Source organism: Callorhinus ursinus, unplaced genomic scaffold, assembly GCF_003265705.2.
Source record: "Callorhinus ursinus isolate GAN/ISIS: 27379988/994484 unplaced genomic scaffold, GSC_fseal_2.0 scaffold14, whole genome shotgun sequence".
In the NCBI taxonomy this organism is placed as follows: Eukaryota; Metazoa; Chordata; class Mammalia; order Carnivora; family Otariidae; genus Callorhinus; species Callorhinus ursinus.
The window spans coordinates 14,772,430-14,799,274 of record NW_027397076.1 but is presented as its reverse complement, the minus strand read 5'-3'; the positions used below and the strand labels follow the sequence as shown (position 1 = coordinate 14,799,274).

The 26,845-nt window shown below is 44.5% G+C and overlaps 1 protein-coding gene across 3 annotated transcripts in view; it reads left to right on the top strand.

Annotated features, from left to right (window-relative positions):
• The window catches only part of PLXNC1 (plexin C1), a 147,147-nt gene that overhangs the window by 3,352 nt on the left and 116,950 nt on the right, over nt 1-26,845 (top strand). For all 3 annotated transcript variants that reach the window (XM_073900505.1, XM_025881430.2, XM_025881431.2), the window contains exon 2: nt 16,248-16,388. In XM_073900505.1, coding sequence (XP_073756606.1) covers nt 16,248-16,388 — 141 coding nt within the window. The remainder of the gene's footprint in view (nt 1-16,247; nt 16,389-26,845) is intronic.

Genomic DNA, 26,845 nt, shown 5'->3' with positions numbered 1-26,845 from the left:
AAAGCTGACAATTTTTCTAACCTATTAAATAGGTAGATAAGATACTTAACAGATATTTGTTTGATGCCTGCTTGTGTAAGCAATGCTCTGTGCTGGGTGCTACTGATTTTGCCACAGAAAGGACAATAGCAGGTTGCAGCCCCATTTAATGGGGTCACAGGATCAGAGTGCCCCTGGTTGTCACTCAGAACAATGATGTCATTTCATTGCATTTGTTCTGCATTTTATTTTCAGGTTTTGAATGCATTTTGGAAAAGGCATGCTGAATTACAGGTGCCTAAAACAAGAGACTGACTTGAAACGCTCTAGAGGGAGTCTCAATAGATTCCAACAGCGATTCCTTCAGAGCAGACACAGGAATCTTAACAGTAATCCATAGGCAGTGAGGCACAAGCAGTTGGATTTGCTTGCCTTCTCCCTTCCTACTAGATGGCTCTCTCTTCTTGTCCATCTTCAATCAACCACAGGTTAGCAAAGTGACAGGAGTGACTGGGTTGTGTTTTCTCCTTTCTTGGCTCTCATATGTCAGTTGCTTCTGCTGAGGATTAATTTACGAGGTGCTTGTGCAATGAGTGTGTACACGCTGGGTCATTACTTTTTCTGCCTTGCCACCAACTTTGAACCACTTTCATAACTAGAGCAGGTTACCTTCACCCATGCACCCACGCCAAGGCAACTGATTTTCATAGACCCTTTCTCTGATGATCCTAATAAGTATTTGTACAGCACTTCCCTGTATATTATTTCTTCTGAGCCCCTGATCAAGTCTAAAGTTGATTCTATGAGGAACAGTCCCATTTACCTATGAGGAAACTCAAGATAAGTAACTTGCTCAAGATAGTAAGCTCCTGAGCCTTCCAGCTTAAACTCAAATCTTGAAATGTCTACTTTTGTATTCTTTCCACCATTCTAGTGCTTTTCAAACTTTCCCTTGAAAGTCCTAAATAAAGAGGCAGCAACCAACCTCTCCTACAGTGTGGAGGTGAGGCTGGAGGGTGGCTCTTGAAGTGCTTTAAAACTTAATATGATTTTTTTCCCCCGTCTGTTCCATAACCTATCTGTGTGCTTGGGTTAATATTAAAAAAATGCTTTAAATTATGTACAAGTTCATTGACTTCCTCCCCCTCTGAACTCCTGCTATCCTTGGCATACCAATGCACTCATAGAAAAGTGGACCCAAGTTTCAAAGTCTGGTTGTTCTGCAGTGGTTTGGCTGCCATAGTTGGGTCCTGGGGTTGCTTGTGGTCTAAACATGGCGTCCACCCCCTCTGTAGACCCTGAGGGTGGGGTGTTTTTAATAACTGTTGGCTAATAGGATGGATGCTTGTAGTTCATCTACCCCTTGTGGGGAGACACACCTCCTTCCACACTCCCATAATTCCACTGCCTGATAGAACTTAACTGGTAGACAACCACAAAAACACTCACATGCTCTCCAGCAGACAGTAACCCAAGATCCTTCTAGCTGTTGTGTGCAGAAGTGATGTCCCAGGATCCCTCAGCAATGCAGCCTTGTGCATTGCCTCTTGACCTCAAAATCCACAGTCTTCCTGTGATGTTTATTCCTCTTTTAGTTTCTGTTATGATCCTGTCTAGCCGTTTTGCCATCTAAAGACTAGATGGTGAATTTTCCCCCTTTACACACATCTGAAAAACAGGGGTAGATCTAAAAAAACCCCAACACCCAATTAGAGGGAAAAAGCAATCATAGCTACTATCTACTGGGTAGTTATAATATGGCCAGGCTTTGGGCTAAGCATTTGACATGCCTTATTTTCGGTTGATACAGTCCTCCTCTGGGGCAAAGACTGTAGTTGCTACTATGATTTTAGAAGTGAGAAAATTGAGGCCTGGAGAACTTTGGTGAGGTTCCACAGCTGCTGATTTAGAACCTGGGTGGTCTGACTTGTGGACCTGAGCTTTTAAACCACCGCTGCGGACAGTCCAGCACGTGGATGTTGGGTTCTGGTGTCAGTCCTACCTTGTGTGGAGCAAGTCAGACCCTTGCGACTGCTCTGATAAGATCAGCTGTTTGCGGACAGTAGACATGAGAGAACAGAGAATCCATGACTGTGAACAGAGTTTCTCGATTTGCAGACTGTACAACCGAAAGTTCAGACTCTTAAGAGGGTTTTAGCTCCTCAGCTGTCAACTTTTGGACTGTTTTGACATTCTTTATATTAAGGCTCACAAATGACCTCAGGGAAACCAACAAGGCCTCAAGGGGCTGCTCCCAGTCTTTCTTCTTGGACACAACCTAGCTCATGTCCTGAATCCGGAGATCTCAGCCTGTTAAGTCTGGGTTATAGGCCCTCTTGTCTTTGTTAGCAGCAACAATTAAAAGGCAAGCCCCAGAAGGTCAGGAACCAATAACATTTTGTTCTCTGTTGAATGCAGAGTACCTAGTATAGTACCTGGTGCACAGTTGGGACTTGAGAAATATTTCTGGAATGAATAAATGCAAGGTCTTAGAGCATCATGTTGGAAATGTTTCCTGGGCTTTAGCGGCAACATTTTCCTGGGTCTGGCCACTTCATACTCCCTTAACCAGTGGCTTTTTCTTAATGTCTGATGTGCCAGGACCTCTTTCTTCCTGAGTCCCAGGCTATCTGGCATCCTCCACCCCTCCAGCTCTTCCCAGAAATCCCCATTTATTGGAAGAATCAGGCTTCTGGTCTTACCAATCTGGGAGTTAACTTTGGCCATAGAAACCCAGCATGGTTGGAATTTCCATAGTATAATTTCATAATATGCGCGATCATGCTTTTCAGTGACAGGAGGAAAGGGCTTTATGCTGTAGGGCAATGGTTCTCAAAGCGTAGTCTCTGGACCAACAGCATCATCAGATCAGCATCGCTTGGGAACTTGTTAGAAAGGCACATTAGGCTTATTAAATCAGGCTTACTAAATCAGAAACTGAGTGGGTAGTATTTTCATTTTCTTTGGGTAAATACCCAGTATTCCAGTGGAATTACTGGATTCTATGGCAATTCTATTTTTAACTTTTTGAGGGACCTCCACACTGCTTTCCAGAGTGGCTGCACCAGTTTGCATCCCACCAACAGTGCAGAAGAGTTCCTTTTTCTCCACATCCTCACCAACACCTGTTGTTTCTTGTGTTGATTTTAGCCATTCTGACAGGTGTGAGGTGACACCTCATTATGGTTTTGATTTGCATTTCCCTGAAGATGACTGATGTTGAGCATCTTTTCCTATGTCTGTTATACTCCTTATACTCTTCTAATTGCTCAAAGCAAATACCTAGAAAACCTCCTAAAGCCTTTCCATTTTTGAGCTTGTAGTCTGAGTCTCAAGAACCTAAAGGTCACAGTTTAATTAGCTCTTCCACTCTTGTGTACAGCGGTCTATTTGCAATTCATTCCAGGATTTGGCCGGTGGGGGGGATTTCCAGAGTCTTCCACCCTCCTGTACATCAGAACCAGCTCCACATGTTGAAATTCTCGGAGGATCTACTCTTTAGAGCATCAGTCCTCATCTGAATTTCTGTCTTAGGCGCAGTTGGTTACATGAAACAAACATCTACTGGAGCAAACTCAAATCAGGGGGTGGAGGTCTCAGTGGAAGGAACTAGGTGGAATTCCATGGAAATCTGGGAATAGGAGCAGGACTGTGTAGTGGTTCCAGGACAGACTCTGGAGCCAGGTCAACTGGGCCCAAAGCTGCCGTGTACGAGTTGTGGGACCTTGAGCAAATTACTTAACCTTTCTGTGCCTCCGTTTCTTCATCTATAAATGGGCATCCTATTTGCTTCATAGGGTTATTGTCTGGATTAAGGAGTTAATATGTCTTGGGTAAACACTACCTGACCCATAGTAAATGCTATGTATGTATTTACTATTCTCATCATCAGGATTATTAATAGTAATAGGATGCAGCTTCCTTGATATGGAATTGGAAGGAGGTTCTGGACCCAAGGCAGCTCAAAGAAGCTCAGCAGCAGGAAGTAATAGATACTTATTCTAAGGTTTCACTGTCAACATGACTTAGCATGGCTACTTCCCCTCTGTCCTGCCATCCAATGGCCTCTTCTTCCTCAGACATCTGCCCCTCAAACCCTCCACCTGGATACTGCAGCCTGCTTTGATATCTACTCTACCTTTCAACAGCATTTAACCTTCTGCACTGGCTATCCACTGGCAACAACAATTTGTATTGTTCAAATTACCAAGAGAGAGCTAGCACTGGGTCCAACTCACCTTTTCACACCAGATTAGAGCCCTAGTTCAGGGTAGGGATTTCTTGTCCTTGGGGCAGGATGCCTGGCCCAATCAGAAGAAGGGGGTCAACATGGCCCCCAGAAGGTGCAGTGGGCAGTTTCCCTGAGAATGGAATGGTGAAGAGCCCCACTGTAACCACCATGTTGACTACAGTAGCACGGTACCATCTCTACCTCCCTTTAAGCTTCCTGATGTTCTCTGCCCCGAACATGTGGTGGCACATGGGTGGTAAAGACTGAGGCCTGCTCTGGGGAATCCCAAAGTCTGCTTGTTGGGGGTGCGGGCAATTTGTAGGCATTATGGGTCTAACCTGTTTGTAGGAGCATGGTAGTATTAAGTTTTTTGTTTTGCTTTTTATGAAATGTGCTCATAGTGGGGTTCTTTTAGTCTTAATTTTCTGTTTTGGTGAAAATGCTAATTTTTATACTGTCACCAAACTAAATAGAATTGTGACCTTTTACCTCACAGTCTGTGGTTGAGTTTTATATTGGTTTGTCTACCTAATAGTTACAGATACTGTTTTCCTTGGAGGAATTATGATGAGGATTTGACCCTAGGAATCCCAGTCTCACTCCCCTGGCCAATGCTCTCATGCAGATGTCACCAGACCTTTCCTGTAAAGGTGATATCATCGGTATCTTAGGCTGTGCATGCCATATACAGTCTCTGTTGCATTTGCTCAGCTCTGCTGCTATAGTGTGAAAGTAACGGTAGATGATACATAAATGAGCAAATGGGACAGTGTTCTAATAAAAACTTAGGTGCACTGAAATCTGAATTTCACATAATTTCCACTTATGAAATATCCTTTTCATTTTTCTTCCCAGCCATTCAAAAATGTAAAAACTATTCTTAGCTCCTGGGCCATTCAAAAAAAAAAAAAAACACAAACAAAAAACAAAACCCAAACAGGCGGCAGCCAGATCTGGCCCACAGGTGGGAGTCTCCCATCCTGCCCTGATGGCAAGAGGGAGAGTAAAGCAAGCCCATACAATGCCAGGAGACATGGTGAGAGGCAGCAAAAAGACACTGTGGAAGCCCTTAGGTGGAGTGTCAGACGCAGCCTGGAAAGATCTCGGAGGCTTCGGAGAGGTGATACTGGAGCTGTGGAGCCGTGTCTCGAAGCCATGTGGAGGAGGCAAGGGAGGGAGTTCCAGAGAGAGGGGACAGCTTGCACACAGGCGGGACGTTGAATAAGCTTGTGAACCGCAGGTAGCTCACCCTGGCTGCAAAGCATCCAGAAATGAGCATGCAGGGCCAGATGGCCACAGGCTTAATGAGACAGGCAAAGGCCGCCGGATTTTATCCTGATGGTCAGTCTCTTTCAGACCTTCCAAACCTGGTCCTTACAATCAATCTTAACCAGGAGCTCCGTATGAGAGGAAGGTTAGTAGATCACCACTGACCTGCTGCTCTGGGTGAGACCACAGCCAAGTGCTGGGACACAGGGGGCAACAGGGGTTAGGAGGTTCCCAGAACCCTGCGGCATGGCCCTCCCCACCCCTGCCCGTCCCTGAGGTATCTCAGAGGAACTTCTAGGATTCTGCCAAACAGGGTGTGAAAACCATAGCCATGGCTGATGGAGGACGAGAGCAGGGTGATATGCAGATGCGATCTGATGGTGTTCTAGAGTGATCGCTCAGAAGAATGGAGAAGGACAACAGCTGATTAGAAGGATGCTCACCGGTTCAAGCGAACAATTTCTTGAGCTTCTATTACCTGCCGAGCACTGTACAAAAATATTTGTCAGTGGTAAATAGAAGAGACAACATGTAGCGAATAAAGAAGCTATTTTTATATTGAAATTATAGCTAGCATTTATGGAGCACCTACTGTGTACCAAGTGGTGTTCTAAGCACTTTACCAATATTAACTCATTTACTCCTCACCGCACTTTATGAGGTGGGTAATACTGCTACTTCCATTTCACAGATGGGGCACCAGAGGCACAGGCTGAGGTTGGGACTGCAAATGTGCTTAGCAGGTGCTGGGGAAGGCTCTCTTTAAGAAGGTTGAGTTGACACCGGGAAGAGGAGAAAGGATGGTTGTAGATGTCCCCTTGGAGAACTGGGACATGAGCACTCCTTGCACGCTGCACAAGTGCAGGGGCTCACAGGGGAACAAGGTAAGCGTGGCTGAGCACCGAGGAGGTGGTGAGGGGAGAGGGTTGGGCGAGGAGGCTGGAGAATGCAGCAAGAGCCAGATCCTGTAGGCCTCGCAGGCTGTGGGAAGGAGTGGATGTTTTATTCCTAAAGCACAGAGGAGCCTTGGTAGGGAAGTGAAATGATGGGCATTGCATCCCTGATAATGAGGTTCTGTGGGGAACGGATGGGAGGTGGGCCCTGGAGGAAGCAGGAGAAAAGCTGCGGGAGGCTCCTGAAGCAGTCCAGGCGGGAAATGATGTTGCCTTGGTCTAGAGTGGTTGACGGTGAACATGGAGAGAATCACACGGATTCTATGGATTGCAATAACCCCTCTGAGGGATGTGGACAACGTGAACCCGGGTGGTGGCAGTGAAGGCAGAGAGGAGGGATAAAATGAAATAGCTTTTTAAGATGTAGAACTGAGAGGTTTTGGTGACCAGTTAGAAGACAAGTTGAATTTGTGTTGATTTGTAGATGCCTTTGGGACACCCAGGAAGAGCCACCACGCAGGCAGGGGGCAGGGAAGTCAGGGACTGGGGACGTGCCGGGCTCTGAGTTTGGCTCAACACGGTGCTGTTGGGGCTGGATGTGCCTTGAGGGGAGTGGCCAGGTCTGTCATAAGACGGTCTCACACCTAGTGGGCCCTCAATAAACATTTGTCAAATGGAAAAGGTGTTCTCCATTTCGTGGAGAAGATTGTGATTCTAGCACAGTGACCTGAGAGCTGTTCCAGGAAGGGGCGACACTGGAGCTATGTTGATAGGAAGCCAGGTAGCCCAGAGGGAAGGGCATTTCCCTGTGAGGGAAGGAAGCCCGATTCCTAGTTGTTCCCCTATCACCCCCCCGACCCCCACCTGGTCTTGGAAGAGTCCGCTTGAGAAGCAGTTTCTCAAACACACCAGCTGTTCCTAATCATTGCTCATTGACATCTTCCCGAGGCTCCTTTTTCATCAGTGACCAATCTTAAGAATTGGATTCCAAGTGCTGAGCCTTGCTTCTCTGAGGCAACGGGAGGGGTACATAGCCCGAGAGCAGCCAGAGGTTGTAGGTCAGACTAATGTGTGCAGCAATATCCTTGTGTCCTCTACCCCCAGGGCTCCAACCCCCATGGAGCCCTTGTGCTGTGGACTTCTGTGAAGCCTGTAGATCCTTCTCAGAATAATGGTTTTAGATGCAGAAAATAAAAACAGAATTACAAAATGAACCAGTTATATGGATGCAAGGATATATCAAATTGCTTTTCAATTTGAGATATACTAAAAAGATTGATTTATTTGAGAGAGAAAGAGAGCATGCATGCGTGAGTGGGGGGAGGTGCAGAGGGAGAGAATCTCCAAGCAGTCTCTCTGCTGAGCTAGAAGCCAGTTGTGGGACTTGATCTCATGACCCATAAGATCATGACCCATGAGATCGTGACCTAAGCCAAAATTAAGAGTTGGACGTTCAACCAACTGAGCCACCCAGGTGCCCTGAGATGGAGTAATATATCTTAACTCGTTAAATTGCGGGATCTAGCAGCAGTAACTCCCGTAATTTCAAAATAGAGATGAGCATAAATGATATTTTGAGATATCTGAACAAATATAAAATGGTATATCTGATTTCTTTTGGTGACAAAGTCACAGGTTCAGTTAATACTGCTGTGTCCTGCATTCATAATTAAAGAAAAGGCTAAATTTCCATTGAAGTTAGCTAAAATGTAGTTGACCCTTTAACAACACGGGTTTGAACTGTGCAGGTCCACTTGGATTTTTTTTTTAATATTTTATTTATTTATTTGAGAGAGAGAATGAGAGATAGAGAGCATGAGAGGGAAGAGGGTCAGAGGGAGAAGCAGACTTCCCGCTGAGCGGGGAGCCCGATGCGGGACTCGATCCCGGGACTCCAGGATCATGACCTGAGCTGAAGGCAGTCGCTTCACCAACTGAGTCACCCAGGCGCCCCACTTGGATTTTTTTTGATAAATATAGTACTGTAAATGTATTTTCCTTATGGTTTTCTTAACATTTTCTTTGCTCTAGCTTACTTTATCTTAATATATAATATATACAACATACAAAATATGTGTTAATTGGTAAGGCTTTGGGTCAACAGGTTATTAGTTAAGTTTTGGGGGAGTCAGAAGTTATACACAGATTTTCATTGGCACAAGGGGTTGGCGCCCCAATACCTGTGCTGTTCAAGGCTCAACTGTAAGTTTATTTTTTTTTATCCCTGAATTCTGTCCATGAACTGTGGATGCCAATGGAGCCCCTACTCAAACCATTCATTTTGGGATGGAGAGAAGGCTCAGACATGTTAAATGATCTGCCTAAAGACTCATTACTCATAAGTGATAGAGCTTGAACTTGAACCCACATTTTTAAACTCTAAATCTCTTGTTCCTTCTATTCTTCCATGCTACTATCATGCTATTTTTATTTTAAAGAGTTAACCCAGTGTGAGGCCATGTTCATAAATTATGCTGTTCTAATCATGAAAAACCAGTCTAATTATTATTACTATTTTTTTTTTTTTTTGGTCAGAGAACAACCTAAAGTACTTTGTTCACATGGTAGGGCCATTATTTTCAGTAAACTGACTCTGTAGACTGCCTATGGACTGAGAAGGCAAGAGACCCAGACACTTTCTCTTACAACTTGTGCATGAACTATGGATATAAAATTCGGAGAAGGCCAAGATGCATGGTAGTAAGAGATGTGGGGTAATTTAGTATTGCTCCCTAAGGCAGAACCAAGGTCCAGAGTTTACAAGGACAAATTTTGGCTCAACTGCAGAACTCGGTAATGATTAGATCTACTTAGCAATGTACCAAGGTTGCTTGATAAGATATTGACTGAAAGAATTCAAACATTGATCCACATATTTATTCATGCATTCAATAAACTTTTATTGACAACCTACTACATATCAGATCCCTAGGTGTATGGCTGCCTTCAAAGGGCAGAATCAGATAAATGATTATTAGAGCTTGGAGTCTACCAGGAGACAGAGAATAAATAAAATTTTAAAACAATCTTGAAGGGAAAAGTGGAGTGGTATGACTCATAATTACTGGAATAGGGATGGAAAGGTCTCTAGTTACAAGTCTGTGAGGAGGTGACATTGAATTTGAAACCTGAAAGATTAGAAAGATCCAGCCTACAAGGGGAACTAGCAGTAGCCTGTGCAAAGGCCCTGAGGCAGAAATATGGTAACATGTTAAAAAGTCTGAAAGAAAGTCAGTGTGGGAACTGAAGTGGAATGGAAGAGAGGAGTGGTGGGAATAAATGTGAAGAAGTCAGCAGGGATGAGCTCAAGTAGGATTTGGGGAGACGTTTGGATTTAGTTTGAAGTGTGCGGGGAAGGTGGTAAAGAACTTTAGGCAAGGGAGTAACATCACTTGTTTTATATTTTAAAGGCTCACTCTGCTAGTTGGAGAAAGACTGTAGGTTGAAAGGGAGAGATCAGGAGGCTCTTGCAGTAGATCAGGAGAGAGATGGAGGGTGCTTAGCCTGGATGCTGGCTATGGAGATGGAGAAGACAGGCGGGATTGTTGGCAAATCCAGCTGAGATTTTTCATATATCGCTGTGGGGAGTGACAGAAAGAGAGGAGAGAGGAGCTAGGGTGATTGGTGGTACCTTTCATCATGATGGGGAAGACTAGGGAGGAACAGGGTTGGAGGCAAGAAACATCTAGATAATCGTTTTCCAGCAACTCTGAAACCTTGTGATAGATTCCAGTGGTTCTCAAGAAGGAGGATGCCATTTACTTTGTATGTAGAGATGTGGGGGAAGGAGCTTTCATACTTAATCAAGTGACAGGATGGGGCACTGCTGACATTTTATGGACAGGGGTCAGGATGCTAAAAGTCCTGTATCACGCAGGACAGCTCCCATGATAAAGAAATATCCCATCTAGAATGCAAGCAGCTTCCTCACGGAAAAACATTGGTGGACTGAGAGCTTTTCAACTGTAAGAATGTAGAAAAATGCGTTTTTTTTTTTCCTCCTCACGCTGTCAGCCATTCATCTTTTTGTGGATTTTTTTTTAAAGATTTTATTTATTTGAGAGAATGAGAGAGCATGGGTTGGGGGGGGAGGGTCAGAGGGAGAAGCAGAATCCCTGCTGGGCAGGGAGCCCGATGTGGGACTCGATCCCGGGACTCCAGGATCATGACCTGAGCCAAAGGCAGTCGCTTAACCAACTGAGCCACCCAGGCGCCCCTTTTCCCAGGCGCTCCTTTTTGTGGATTTTTTGAGTCAGGTTCTTTTTATAACTAATTGAAATTAGGCTCAAGGAGCAGATGGAGATTTTGATGGGGGAAAGGGTGTAAAGCCAGAAGAAGGAAGGATAAATCTGGGAGAGTTGGACTTTGGTGGTGGGTAGGGCTTTGAGGCTGAAGGACACTGAGGGGTTTGGAGGGAGGAGAGAAGGTAGAAGAGCAAGTGGGAACAGGCAAAATTCAAACTTTACTCTGTTTCCTGTGGTTTCACTGCAAGCTGCCTGATGCCTGCTGGTGTATATGCTGCCCAGCCGTGTCCCTAAACTTCACTTCTCCACCCCTTGTGCACACTTTGAACTTTTCCTTTTGATCATTTGAGTCCCCAGGGTAAATTCTTCCTTCAGATGATCAGAGAGATGCCATAAACTTAGAACCCTAGCAATGCTGTATACTCTAGAAGAATAAAGAGAAACAACAGGAGTCTTAATGGCTAATGAAATCACTAACTTGGGTGAAAAATTGTTCTTTCCATCTCTCTAGCTTAATAGAGATAGTTTTCTACTTATTTTCACGCACACGGTTTCATTTGAGCCTCACAACAATGCTAATAGGCAGGGCATATATATTATTATGTCCATTTTATAGATTTATAGTTCATTGAGGTTCAGAGACATCAAAATCAAGCAGGCTATAGGGGACAGAATGGGTGTGTGTGTACATGTTCGCACACAGGTCTTGAGTGTAGGGCTCCAACTGAGGTTTCCCAACTGCACGTGGGCCCCTGGTAAGTTATAGGAAATAGTGAAGAAACTGTTTCAAAATAAATATATGCCAAAGGAGAGCAGAATACAAAAGTAACTGCCCAAGAGGCATTTCATCAAGGTATCAGTAGTTAATAGGCCCCCAGTTGGTATCTTTCCTGGAAAATCCAAATGAGGGAGTCTTTTTAGCACCTTGGGAGTAGAAGACTTGACTCTTGCTGGGTCCCTAACACTTGAGGCCCCACTTTTGTGCACATTTCCTCCTGCTGTTCCCATAATAGCTAAAGCAGGGCTGTGAACACCCTGCATAAGCCTTGATGAGCCAGGCCATCTTTTGCATGGCGGGAGCAGGGCCACAGTGCTACTCAGCTCCGGAGGGTGCCATTCACCCTAGAATAGATGACCGGAGCCCCCTGGAGTTGTACACTGGGAGCGTTTATTGTCAATGAAAGGTTGTATAAGGGTGCTGCGAGGAGGTCAAGCTGTTTCCCCTTGCGATAGGCCACTACTCCCTGTATACACACACTCACACACACGTGCACACCAGCACTCACCCTTCTCAGTCACCTTGGTTCCACTTCGGTATGTCGAGCCCAAGGCTCTCTCTTTTTGAGCCCAAACATTGTTTGAGACCAGGTAGCTTTTTGCCTCAAACTGAGGAAACTTTCCCTCTCAGGGCTAAAGTGTAGGCATGACGCTATGGTTAGACATGGTGGGCAGGAGAAGCAGAATGACAACTCTGAGGGAACCAAGAAAGCCCAAAGGGGAGACAAGGTTTAGAGCTGAATCAAGATTGGATTTTGTCATGAAAGGCAGAACTGGCAAAAGCATCATTACAAGGCATTAACCTTGTTACACACAGACGAACAAGCAGAGGCTGGGATTCAGAAATAAATTACACATAATAAACTAGACAGAATAGGCTGAGAGCAACATTAGCGATTATGCCCTAAGGGGAGAGAAGGGCAAGAGAGAAAATAGGCCCCCCAAAAAAGAGTAAGAATAATCTCTGGACACAGGGAGCCGACTGCCCATTTCACCCCTTTTTTGGCTTGACTCCCTAGGTATTAACTTCACTTTGTGAGGAGGTTTCTCTGAAGGCTGTCTTTCTTTTGTTTTCATTTGCTGAAGTGAGCGTAAGAAAGCCACTCAGAGGGCCCCTTTTTCCATTCACAGGGACTTGTCCATTTCTGTGTGTTTCTAGCACAAAAGAATCCATTTCCATTCAGCCAGAGCAGCCCTTAGAGTTTACGTGAGGTCCAAAACGGCTCTTTCCTATTTTCTTCCAGGCTCGCTGTTGTAATTGGCTATACAATCCTGACTGTGGCCAAGGTCCTCCACGGTGAGAGGAACGAGCGCTTAGCCAGTTCTTCGTCCCTCATAGCTGAGGAAAAGCTAGAGTCTGGTGTCATGTCCAACGCGACTCTCATTTCTTGCAGGACTTGCTTTTGGTTACAAGTAACAGAAAACCCATTCAACAGCAACTTAAATCATAACATCTGTTGTTAGTAAATGTTTAAAGGTTGGAAGCTGTGCTCCATGGTGTCCTCAAGAACCCTAGAGCCTTTTTCCCATGCACTGATTTTAGCATGTTGATTTTCATCCTCCATCCTGAATTTCATGGGAGGAAAATGGCCACCACCTCTCTGTGCACGGTGGCCTCACACAGCGGATTGCAAAGGGCGCAAGTGAGGGGAGAGGGCAGACGGGCTCTTCTCAAGAGCCACTTCTTATCTTGGAGGAGGAGATTTATTCTCAGAAGCCCCTCCAGTGAACTTCCATCTCACTGGCCCAAACTGGACCACATGGCTACCCGGAGCTCGAAGGAGCAGGAAAGCAAATACCTGGCAGTGGGGAATGGGATTACCTTGTGGCTTAGACCAATCATGGTTTCCCAGGTTACCTGGACAAAATCAGGGTTCTTGTGGCAAAGAAGGTGGCAATAACCGCCACGAGTGTGGCAGCAACTGTTGGTGTTTTAAAATGAGGTAATGAAAACAAATATGGATCGTGTATTTCTGTGCACCAAACACTGTTCTAAGCTTCACTGGGGCTTGCCTCCTCAGTCATTATCATCACTTCCATTGTGTAGGAGAGGGAGGAAACTGAGTCACAGGTTAAATATGCACAAAATTACTTAGCTGGGAAGTGACAGAGCCAGGATTAGGTAAGGTGATAAGATACTCCAAGTAGCACACATTAAGTACACGTTACTAATACCAGCTAGCATGTATCAGCATGTTAGTATTACTATCACTACAATCTCTTCTCCATAACCCTCCTACCAATCAGGCTTAATCATGAGCCTTATTCATGAATGAGAAAGCCAACCCCCAACAGGGTTACATAACTTGCTCCGGTCAGCCAGTGGGTGAGAATGGAACTTGAAGGCAGACCTAAGCTCTCTGACCGCCTAGACCCAGCAGGTTTGTTTATGCCACTAGCTCCCAAGTTCAGGGCTGTTGATTTCATGGCTCTGCTACTTACCTGAGACACTGATCCAGGACTTAATCTGGAAAACTACAATTAAGGAATGGTCAGAAGTCAGGGAAGGATGCTGAAAAAGATGGGATGGTAATTTGGAAACAATTTTTGTCCTTGTGTTACAGCTTTTGAGACACTTCTGGGTTTTTTTGGGTTTTTTGGTTTTTTTTTGTTTGGGTTTTGTTTTGTTTTTGTTTTTTTGGCTCTAAGCAGAATATCATAAACAGAATATCTCATCCAGCCTCAGCAAAGGCTCCCTGTGATGTCATGGTTCTTGGCTAATCAGAATGGCTACACTTATTAAGCACCTATTGTATACCAGATGTAGGCATACACTGTCCCATTTGGTCCTTGTGGATGAATAATCAACCATCTATAGCCATAACTTTTTCTGTGCCATGAGATGAGGGAGAATGGAGTCTTCCAAAGATAGCAGTATTAGAACATTCCAGATGCCCAGACAGATGACACCCAATTCTCTGAGTTGGCCTCTCTGTAATGCTCAAATATTTAATAAGAATAGTAGGCATGGTCAGCTGATCTTAAGTTTGAACAATTCTGGTTTTATTTTAAAGCAAGATGTGTGGTGTGGTTTTACTATTTTTTTCAGTCTAAAGGTCACCCGATTTTTCTCTTTCTGCTCATAGTCATGAGGCATCCTTATCTAAACAGTGATCTATTGTTCTGGTTCTCAGACCCACAGAGATTTTTACTTTTTTTTTTTTTTTTAAAGATTTTAGTTATTTATTTGACAGAGAGAGGGGGGGACAGCGAGAGAGGGAACACAAGCAGGGGGAGTGGGAGAGGGAGAAGCAGGCTTCCCGCGGAGCAGGGAGCCTGATGTGGGGCTCGATCCCAGGACCCTGGGATCATGACCTGAGCCGAAGGCAGATGCTTAACGACTGAGCCACCCAGGCACCCCAGATTTTTTCTTCTTAACTTCAATTTTAACAGGACAGTTCCTCATTTTCCCCGACTGCTTGAAAAGTATCTAACAGGAAAAAAAATGTCTCTAGTGGGCTTTCCAAAAATCTTCTTAAACTGAGTCCGCTATGGAATATTTTATGCAAATAAGTCACTTTCTCTTAGGTTACGACATCTTTCCCTTGAAAAGTGATCACGGCATTGGAGAAATCCTTGCTAGCTTATCTTTTCTTTCCAGCTCAACCTCAACAAAGAAATATAGACGGCACTTTAAAGGCTTCAGAAATCAATTTAGTCCATGAATCCATTTACTTGAGATGTTAATGAAACTTGGTAGGTTTAAAAATAATGAATGTTTAATAAGACATAAATTGAAAGACATAAACACTGTCAGCAATAATATAATGAAGTTAATAAGTCTTAGCCTCCCCCTGTATACCTCCCCTCTCCCCAAACAGGACAATTTTAAGAGTTCCAGTGAGGCTTACTGGAGTTTACCAGCTGTCCCATTGGCTAAGACTTAAATGTGAGTTTGGAAACCTGAGTACAATTGGGAACTGAGCTCTGGCAGATCAAGTATGCTATCACACTGTACTGAGTAGCTGCAGACAGTAATGGCTCGCTCTAGCTCCGTATCTTCCAGAGATTTGTGTAACAAACTCAGTTTCCTGTCGTTGAAGGCAGGAAGCAGCGTGAAGCTCTTCATGCCTTGAACCAAGAAAGACCAAGACATTTTGTTCGACACTCACTCTGCCCTGGGTTTCAGAGGGGCTTTATCTAATGATGGGGAGCAAGCATGTGATTATATGTGCTCAATACTGCCGACCACTGAAATGCCTTTTGGGTTGGAAGTTGAGCTTTATGTTTCTTCTTCAAGAGCATTAGCACCACGTCCAGCCCTTCTGCTTAGTTCCTCTTTAGCTCTGTGGTTCTGTCCTAACCCACCAGCCATGACCATATCTTTCCCTTTTTACCTTTGAATTAATTACCCTGTCTTTGGGCTTTGCATTGCATCAGTCTGGTAAATCCACAGTCCCTCCTTTCTGCCATCACACCCAATAAGATGGTCTGCCTCACATCTTGGGAAGTGGCTTGTTTAACCTCACAGGAGCCAATCCCTAGCTAAAATAATTTGCAGCAGGATGGTGCAAATCATCAAGCATGAGATTGTCTCCCTCCCAATTCAACAGTGGGCTCTTTCTTGGCAATAAAGTGGAACTCGGTTTCATATATCAACTGGGGGAGTGTTAAATGGATGGCCAGCTCACTGCTGGCAATCAATACATGTTAATACATAGTAAACAAATGGCTTTTCATGGGTTGGGCAAGCGTGGTGATCCTGCAGATAAAGGCGCTAAGCGGTTGCTCCTCGGGATCTTGTCTAAGAAAATGTATTTGGGGCTCAAGGAGGATCCTTCCTAGGTGGGCATGAGCGATTACTGTTGCTAAATATGATCCTTTTTTCATTTGTGCGTTTGTGTGCATGTTCAGAAAGAAGGGGAGCCACCTGAGAGAGTCCAACCAGTCGCCTCATCTACCTTGATCCATTCCGACCTGACATCCGTTTATGGCACCGTGGTAATGAACAGGACTGTTTTGTTCTTGGGGACTGGAGATGGCCAGTTACTTAAGGTTGGTTTTCTGTGCCTTCTTCAATGTCAGTTTTCATAGTGATCCATTTTGTGCTTTTACATTTATTTTCTTTATTGTTTCCGGGTTATACGCGAGATCATACCAACTGCTTTGTGAACTGCTCAGAGACCCTCAGAAATGACCACAAAGAGGTTTCTGGAAATCTGTATGTGATGGCCTCCCTAACTGTGTAATGAAACTCCAGCCGTCTTGCTTCTCAGGAGCGTGCAAGTTACCCTCCCTCCCTTACTCATGAGCTGCCTCAGGGAGGTAAATGGGGGTCTGGCCCGCCCCCTCCCTCAGACCACCTTCTTAAGACATTTAACCTTTCGGTTCATATCTCCTTTGTAATGGAAATGTACAATGCACCTGATTTCTCACAACTTGAAACAGATGAGGGATCATAAGGCTTGAAAAGTAGAAAAAAACAGGTGTTCCTTCCCTCCAGCCTACTTGCCACCCATGGAGGGGTTTTGTTTTCTGCCTTTTGTGCCCACACCACGGAGAGGTTAGAGACCTGAAATCCTCTGAGACTCCCCCTGACTTTTATCTCGGAGGACTATTTTTTCCCCACTGTATGGGTATACCACTGGTCAAGTTGGGATTTTTATTCACTGGGGGGCAGGGAGGCAGTGGGAGGGGGAGAAAATGAACTCAGGGATACCTAATGACTTGTCTGAAGTGATAGAGCAGCCAGCCTCTCAATTTCATCAGCAAGCGTTTATTGAACACCTCCTGTGGCCTCCATCAACATTCGTGGCTGGGAACGGCACGGTTTCTGTCACCTTAGGCTGATGCTCCTCTGCCTTCTGGTGGCCAGTTGATTTACTGTCAGCTCGGATTCTAAATTGAGTACAAATAGATTTGATTTCTCAACTGATCTCCCATCGACAACTAGCTGGGTGACTGTAGGTGAATTGCCTGACCTCTCTGAGCTTCCCTGTCCTCATCTGTAAAAGGAGATTATGCTAGACAACCCAGAAAACCCCTTTCTCTCCTGAAGGTCTGTAATTCCATCTTCCGTGCACTTAGCCCCCACTCTAGCCGAAACCTCTTTGCTTGTCCCACTGATGTGCCTTGTGTAGTCCGGTGCCCCCCACCTTTGTTGACCCTGTGCCCCCTTCCGGGATGGCTTTTTTTCCTCTACTGAATCTACGTACCTATGCTTTGGCTCAGCTCATGCTCCCCCTCGTCTTTGAGGCCTCCGAAGCCCAGAGTGATCGTGTTTTACTCATTGGCCATCTCATTCTTTTGGCTCATTACAAATGTCTTGTTTTGATGCCCAACCTTTTCACTCATGTTTGTCTTACCTCCCCAACTTGATTTTTTAAGCTTCTCGAGAAGGGGGTCCTGAATCCCCACAGCCTAATAAACGCTCCGCGCCTGGTAGGCATTTGATTTCATCTGTTTTCTTTGGAGGAAACCCAGTAACATATGGGAGGGCGTTTGTTTGAATACACATTCTTTTAAAATATACATTGATCATCTTTCCTGTTGCGTTAGCCTGATTTCCTGGGGAAAGGTAAACACCCATCAGTCATTTCTACACAAGTTGTTTGGAGCCGTGCGGTGACATCCGCGGCTCAGGCGGATTGGTCCCATTTCACCTGACCAAGGAAGAGGCCATCAATCCTTCCCGGGCCTCCTCGCCAATTATCTCTTCAGATTGAGGATATTTCCGATGAGTTTTGTGACAAGAACACGGTTTCCCCAAAGCTGAGCCAACCAAATGGCTGCATGGTAAATTGGAGGTGAAGGAACCCTTGGCTGTCGATCATTCCCCGGGGGGCAGCCTGGTTTTGCTTGTCCTGTTGGCTCTCTCCAGCAGTTGGTGTGGAGCTGGTCAGTTTGCAGTGACGGTTTGTGGCGCCGGAGGGCTGGGGCCCTCAAGCTGCCGAGAAAGAGGTAGCTGACTGCAGCGTGGCTTTCCTCAGTGTCTGTGTGGGGTACGCCTTCCAAAGCTGTCCCTGCGGCCTTGGTTTTAGGGTCCAGAACACATGGGCAGGTTGGTTTGGGGGTTTATTTTGTGACTGCTGACATTTGTGCGTCGTTTCCCTTGTGCCTGTCACTCTACGTGTTCTAGCCAATTCCGTCCAGTCCACAGCGCTGTGAGGTAGTTATAGACTAGGCCCGTTTTACCGGTAAGGGAAGGGAGGCCCAGAGAACACGGATGTTTTGCCCAAGGTGCACAGTGCAGAGCAGAGATTTGAACCTGGTGTGACTCCAGAGTCTGCACTAATATCCCCCGAGCTACACTGAGTTTGTAATCTCTGCCCCAACCACTCTCTGAGGGTTCCCTGGGGAGAATGGGAAGCATGTTGATAGGGATCCATGGAGGGGCGGTGGCAGTGGAACCCATGCTCCCAGGCTGTCAGTCAGGGTTTTTAGAAGCTCCGGGAAGAATCCCAGCTCTAGAAGGAGGCAGACCATCTGACTGAACGGATACCTGAATGGCATGAAAACTTCCTGGGAGTTAAGCCCTGCTCCCGGCTTCACTCAGGAAGGTCCCTTCCCTCAGGAGGAAGTTGGGAGGGACAAATCTGAACTGACTTGGCCCCACCAGGCTCCCTAGACCAGCCCAGTAATTCCCAAGACTTCCCCATGCAGATTCTTGGAGGCAGCCTGTGAAATTACCCAGAGTCCCAAGCCCCAGGATTGTGTCGATGATTGGGAAGGCACAGACCATCCCCGAATCCCTTTACTCAAACACTTCAAGCTTCTCGCTTGCCAGACTTGTCACCAGAACTGTTAGAAAAGACGAACATTGATAGACACAAGCTTGGCTTCTTAAGCCACAGAGAGGAGGTACTAATGAGCAACGAAAAACAAAACCTAACCCGAGGCAGCCTGTGGGAGAAGAAGAAAGAAGGCTTGGATCACCCACAGCCTGACTCATCAGTTTCCCAGTGATGAAGAGTTGGCAGCATTTTGACAGATGCCAGGCACTGTAGTATATGCCTGGTTGGATGAGGGGCAGGAAACAGCAGTTGGGGGCCAATTGCTGTGGTTTTTTTTGTTTTGTTTTTACCACTACACACACACACACACACACACACACACACACACTCTCACACTCACACTCACACACACTCTGACTTAAGTCTCTGAAAACCTCACAGAATTTTAGCATAGTTTGGTGCAGTTTTAAACCTCAGGTTATTTAAATAATTTTTTCTTATCCCAAAAGTAATATATTATGTTCCTAGAGAAAGTTACAAAGTAACGGGGTGAGGAGAAAACAGAAAAAACCCCACCCCTAGTTCTGTTATGTAGAGGCAATTGATGATAGCATTTTAGATTTTTTTTTTTTGTACAGTTGAGGTCAGACTCTATCCGATTCTGCACCCATTTTTTTTCCTTTAGTTAATGAGGGGGAAATGCCTGTATTAAAATGTTATGGCAAACCCTTTGTAAACAGTATTTTTAAATAGCTGGATCATATTCTGTAATGTGGAAACATGACGTTGGACTTAGGCAGAGATACTGAGTCACTTTGCAAGTGTCCTTAAAGCCCCGTGCGGCCTCCAGGGAATATGGGTCACCTCCAAAGGGAAGATTTTACTGAGGAGAAGTGGAGAGACTGAAGACTTGACGATATGCTAATGTCTTCACTGCCCTCTTGCTCCGGCCTTTATTCCTAGGTCCCCTTGTAAGATTTTTAGAAAAATGGAAGGAATTTACAGAACTTACAAGGGTCCTTTTCACAGTGTAATCCTCCCCCTTGCTTTATTGAAGCGTGATCCTTGTGGCTAGGAGTTGGGTTGTGTCATCACTCTTTCCCCCTGGGGTTATTTCCTCATTTTACTTCCTTTCTGGAGAAGACTGCTTGCTGTACATTCTCGGTTGTCAGCGTCTTCACTGAGATCAGCTGAGCGAGGATGGGCACGCTGAAGTCAGCTTTTGGGGCTTCACAGCTCATGTGTTGCAAGCCCACACACTGCAGAGCACACCCGTGTTTATACACACGTGCCGAATCTTTGTCTGGGTTGTGGTACAGCCTATCATGGGGTTTGGATTCTTTGAGCTGACTGTCGCATCTAGAAAATTGTCCCGACTTCAAGGGCAGAATTAAATATTTTGAGCTTCTCCAGGTGGTAAAATAAGTAATAATGGAATATGCATGAAATTTGAAATTTGTAACTTTATGCATGCCCATTAACCTTTCTTGTAAGCATAAGAGATAAGGCAGTAGGTGAGGCATAATAATAGCTAACATTTCTGAGCTCTAACTTCTGTGCCAGGCATTAGAATGAGTGTCTGCCTGGTTTAACTTCTTTCATTCTCATGAGTCAATAGTGTTACCATCCCTAACTTTATGAATGAAAAAAGACCTTGCTCGGAGCAAGTTACCTAGCTTGCTCAAAGTGATGGAACTAAAGCAACTCGTCCCTCAACCAAACTGCACTGCTAATTAAAAATTCAGGTCTGCAGATCTTGGTGGAATTTGTGGAACTGTTTTTGTTTTGTTTTTAAAATTTTCTTTCAAATATTGGAGTATCTGGGTTAATACCAAGATGCAAGTATTTGAGGTTTCATGAGAAGGGGCTCTGGCTTCTGTGGTTTTCATTTGTTCCTATTTGGGGATGGCATCTGGCAGCCCAGCAGAGTGCAGACATCTGTATTTAGAAGAAGGCAGAGGCTCTTCCTCTGAGCTGCAAGTAGCTCATGGGAGCCTCTGAATCCCTTGTGGGACAGCTTTTCCCCCGTGGGCTCTTTGAGAGCAAAGGTAGGAAATCTATGTTCAAGTTGATTTTTGGAGTGGCTCTTGTAGTAGGAGGCTAGTGTTGGGTTTCTCAAACGTCCCTAGGACTGAAGTAGGTTTCAGGGTGCAGAAGCCCTATCATGCGTGTCCCTTCCCTGTATTGAGCAGAGAAGCACTGCTCACGCTGCTTAGAGTGAGGACTGATTATGTGGCCCTCAAAGCTCAATTTCCACAGGTGGATTTCATTTATCCAAGCCATGGAGCAAAATTCAGACCAGTTCCAGAAAGTTCTTCTGTATCCTTGCAGAAGGCAAAGTGTGTGACACCTGAAGTCAGCCTTGATTCTGGTTTTAAAGTTGTCAAATGAAAATAAGACATAACAAAAATAATAAAATATCAGGACAAGCTCTCTTTATATTCCCATAGAATGTTCAAATAAAGGAAAGGAGGGCATGCAGAACCCAGAATAGGACCTGGGGCCGGAAGTAGGGGTGGTGGGGATGGCTGAGCTGAGGTAACAGACCAAAAAGCCAAAACAGCAGGAAGTGTCAAAACTTGGAAATGGCCTCCATGATTGGCTGCTTAGAGTGTCACGTGAAGCTAGTTCAAGTTCACCTCCATCTCATTCTTTCTAGTTTGTAAGTTTGCAAGTACTCCCCAGTTTAGAACTATGACTGCCATATAATCCACAAATCGAGAATTTGTGGTTCAAGCTGTACTCTTCTCTTACTTACTATTACACTGAAATAAGTAGATTGGAAATAAAAGAGGAATTTGCCTTAATCTTTATATTTCACCTTTGTTACTCCTAACTACGGAAGCCCATTAAACACTGTTGGATAATTGCCTTGCTTTCCCATGTGTGTGTATGTGTGGTTTCTGTCCCCTCTGCAGCATTTCTTAGAAATTATTTATTTAAAAAAAATGAGAAGACTGGCTTGGTTGCCCTTTAACTGGTCAGCCCCACAGAGGGAGGCATAAGGAAAGAAATTTGTAGTATATATTTTAGCTTTTTGAACACCCATGGCTTTTCCTGTCGTGGTAATGGTAAAGAGAAAAGAAATAGTCTTTTGTTTAATTTTTCTCTCCTACACGCCCCCCCCACCACCATTTTCCTCAGCAGGCTATCCTTTCCGTGGGTGGTGTTGAACTTGAAACGTAACTGTCTGGTGTAGAAGTCTCACACACCACACATTTCGGGACTGGAGTTGGGAGGTTTTTTTGTATGCAACAAAAATCCCAAGGCTAGTTAATAGCCTACCATGAGGCTTCAGGAAGATGTCAACAGAAACAATATGTTGACACAAACTGAAATTCTCTATCGGGGAAAATTTGTTTTCTACACAGGCTTCAGCTGGAAAAATTCTGAAGAGTCTCATAAAAATCTTGAATGCTAATAGAATTTTTTTCATTTAATATTTATTGGGCACCTTTTAATGTGCCAGACACTATCCTGGGTGCCGAGGATACAAAAATGAATAAAACAGGCAACCCCCTTGCTCTCGTGATGGGAAGAACAAGACAGAAAATACATAACTGAATTCATCAGCAATAAAGCCATTTCAGACAGTAGTAAGTGGTCTGGAGGAAATGGACTGATGGGTAGACAGCGACAGTGGGGTAAGGTAGAACGGCAACCCGGGAAAGCTGCTCAGAGGAAGTGACATCTGAGACTCGAAGGATGAAGGGATAAATGAGAATATGCCTGGCAGAGGCTCAGGTTGACTTCAGATTAGAGCTATATTAAAGGGGAATTCTCGAAGCAAAAGATAAAAATCCACATCATGCCCAAGGAACGTGTATAAATTGGATGAGTTGCTTTTATACAAAACTGTACCCATTTTGGGTTTCTGTGACTCATTGTGACTTCCTGCATCACTTCACGGATCGCGTTCTTTCTCCAAAGCTGCCCAGCTAAACTGAGCTTAGGAAGGAACATTTCCCGTGCTCTAGTCTTGCTGGCTTTCTTCTCTGTGTTGATGTTGACAAGAATTTTGCAGTTAGAAGATCCAAGTGTTGCTTTGATGCCCCTGGGATGGGCTGTGTGGATGGGAGGGGGAGGAGGTGATATTAATAGAGATCTAGAGGGGAAAGAAAGCCGTGGCTCTCCTGTCCTGGAGTCACCTGAGAGAGAACCACAGCGGCAGAGACCCCAGCCCCTCCATGTAGCATGTTTGGGCCCCCTTGTGAGAAGCTCCTATTGTCCTGTCTTCGGGGATATGGAGATCCTTCTCTGCAGAACCTAGCCAAAAGAAAAGCAATTTGGTCCACTCACCCTCACTTTTCAAATTTAAATCTTATGTATTTATTTTCTAAGATAATACACTGGCATTGTTCCAAATTCAAAAGAACCAGGAGAATAGACAGTGAAAGTCACATGTTCCTGACTTGTGGGGCAGACGGGTATGGGTTTCTTGGGTATCCTCCCAGAGATATTTTATCTATGTCTGCAAGCCAAAGGGGGAAGATAGTCTTTCTCCCATTTCGTCAATTATCCAATGTATTAAACATGCTATATATGTATATGAACATGTTTATGCTGTATATGTATATGTACACACACACAATATAATGTGTTAGACATAGACACAAAAAGCTTCCTAATTATTTTTATGGCTAAATAGTACTATACTGTTTATACTATATTTAATCAGCTCCCTACGGTTGGACCTTTAGGTTGTTTCAATCTTTTGCTTATAATGTGTGATGCACTAAATCTCCATGTACATATGTCATTCAACATACATATGAGGGGCTGTGGGGTCTAAGGGTATGTGCTTTATAATTTTGACAGGTAATGCCCAGTTACCTTTCAAGGAAGTCTCACTCCTACCATCAATGAAACATAACCAATTTCAGCCCAGCATCCATAGTTATCAGGACAAGATTTCAGTGTAAATCACTCTAGGTAGCTCATTTAGGAAACTGGTTGGTAAAGCCTGACACACAGTACCACAGAAAGGCTTTCCTGCCATAATTCGGAGTTCCAGAGAAAATCCTGGTGCCTCATCTTCAGGTGAATCAAAGCTCCCCCAAACTAGATCTTGCCAGCCCTTACCCATCTGCATCAACCGTGCTCCAAAGTCCTGATAAAAACTGCAACGTAGCTCCTAACTCACTTAAAATGGATGAGTGGTGATGTTTTGTAAGTTACGTTTTTATTTTGAAGGATATCCCGGACTGTGGCATTTCACCCCTCTGTGTTGCATTACACATCTCTAAAAAACGACGGGCAGTTTAAGTAACCATTCCCATGATGCTATTAAAACAAAATTATCAGTCAAGGGGGGATGGGTTAGCCCGGTGATGGGTATTAAAGAGGGCATGTTCTGCATGGAGCACTGGGTGTTATACACAAACAATGAATCACGGAACACTACATCAAAAACTAATGATATAATGTATGGTGATTAACATAACAAAAAATAAAATAAAGTACTAAAACAAAAACAAAAAAGAAACAGAGTTATCAGTCGTTCTTTAGAGTTACCTAATATTGCGTTTGCATAGCTAAATTTTCTTCATTAGCTCAAGAATATCTTCTGAAAATTATTTTTGTTCAAACTGGTATCCAAACAGGGTCCTCAAATCACACATGGCTGCCCTGTCTCTCTCAGTCTAGAGTGGCCCCCTCCCATCCTTTAGCCACTGCCATTGACTGACTGGAGAAATGAAGTCTGTTGTCTTGTCCAATGTCTCACATTGTGGATTTGGCTGTTTGTTTCCCTGTGGTGTCATTCAGCGGCTTCCCCCCCCTTTCTGCTTCCTAATACTAAAAGTTCACACTGAAGGCTTGATTAGATTCAGGTTTGGTTTTATTGGCACAAATCATAGGTGGTTCTGCCCAGTGATCCCTTTGACGTGATGAATTCCTCCTGGATGGCAACCTATCTTCTCTTGAGCTGCACTTGAGAACATTTTTATCAAAAATTTTTTTTAACTGGCTTCCTGTTTCCTCTCTGTGACCACTTTCTAGAACCTGATCAATTGTTTGTCTCTGAGCTGATTAATAAGGACTATGAATTAGAGATGGGAAGACAAGAACTTGGCAGGCCCGCACTTGGGCAGTGCCTGCCCGATGTTTCCCTGCATTCATGGTTCTCGGTAGGCCGATGTTGTCCAACAGAACTTTCCATGATGATGGAAATGTTTTGTATCTGTACTTTCAGTATGGTAGTCACTAGCCAGATGAGGCTAGCAAGCACTTGAAATTCAGCTAGTGTAAGGGAAGTTATACATTCTAAGTTAAATTTAAATTTAAATAGCCATGTGTGGCTGGTGGCTAACCAACTGAATGGCGCAGCTATTGTCATTTTTAAAAGACTTGAGGTGCAGACCTTTTCCACCTCCCTTGGGACCTAACTGCAGCTACTTTTTTTTTTTTTTTTAAGTCCTATTTTAGTTACTGAGATTGACTCTTGCAGAGCTGCTCCTGCATTTAGTGGCAGTTCATGGGCTCCTAGTGAGCTACCAGTTGTACCAAATCCAAGTGGACATGACCCAGAGCAGATGATGCGAAGGAAGTCACCACTGCAAGACAAAACCAGACTCAGGCCCAGGTACTGGGAGCAGGGGCACATGCAGGAAGATGCTCCATGTACCAAAATGATAAGGAGTCTTTGATAAAATAGCAAATATGTAATTACCATCAGGATATGTGGTACAGGCTTGTTCTTGCTCGGTAGACGCATGAATGTAGACTCTGTCTGAAAAGAGTCTCAGGTGCCAATTTTTCTTTTACAACCATGTGCCCAACATCACTGCTGTTCTCAGTGGTAGAGACACAAATGTGGATATCATATATGGATGTGTTCAAACTGATGAAATAATCAAACACCTTCGATTTTGAAAGTATTGCACTGGGCAAGGGGATGGTATAAAGAACATTAAGACGTGGTCTTTACTCAAAAGGAGCTTGCAGTCTACTAACATTAACATCCACTGTATATTTATTATGTGCTAAGCATCTTTCATAATTCTTCTTTGGTCCTTAACAGTTGTATATAAGAAAGGCATTCTTAGCCCCATTTTGGAGATAAGAAAGTTGAGGCCCAGCAAGGTTAAGTAAGTTACTAGTTCAAGGTAGCACATCGTACTCAAAGCATAGAGCCAAGACACACACCTGAGCTCAAGCTACCATTCTGTTTCTCCAGGACTCTGGTAATTGTCTCCTGACACATCTTCACACTCATGCTTCCAACCTGTCCCCTAACCATGTCAGTGCTCTGCTCAAACCCTGCAGTGGTTCCCTCTCTCTCACCTGGAGTAAGAGTAAGGTCTTTATACGGGCCTACAAGAACTTATGTTACATACTTCTTACCTCACTGCCCACTGCGTTCTGCCTCACTTGTTCTGCTCAAGCCACACTGGCCACCTCAGGTTTTAGGGCCTCAGGACCAGTGGGTTGCTTGTCCAAGAGCTTGTGTCACCCAGACATCCAAATGACCCACTCCATCATCTCCTGCAAGTAGCTACCTAAATATCACCTGTCAATGACACCTACCCTGAACATGCATCCTTACGTCTTTACCCCACTTTATTTTGACCTACATCACCTTCTAATAGAGTTTATAATTTACTTATTGTTGGCCACCACTCCCCTACACACACACACACACACGCACGCACACACACACATACAAGTTCTATGAGGGTAGGATTCTACTCCCACACCCTCCACTCATTTGTTCAATGCCATTTTCCAAACATCTAGAACATGCCAGATACATAGGGGCTATTCAGTAGACATTTAGCC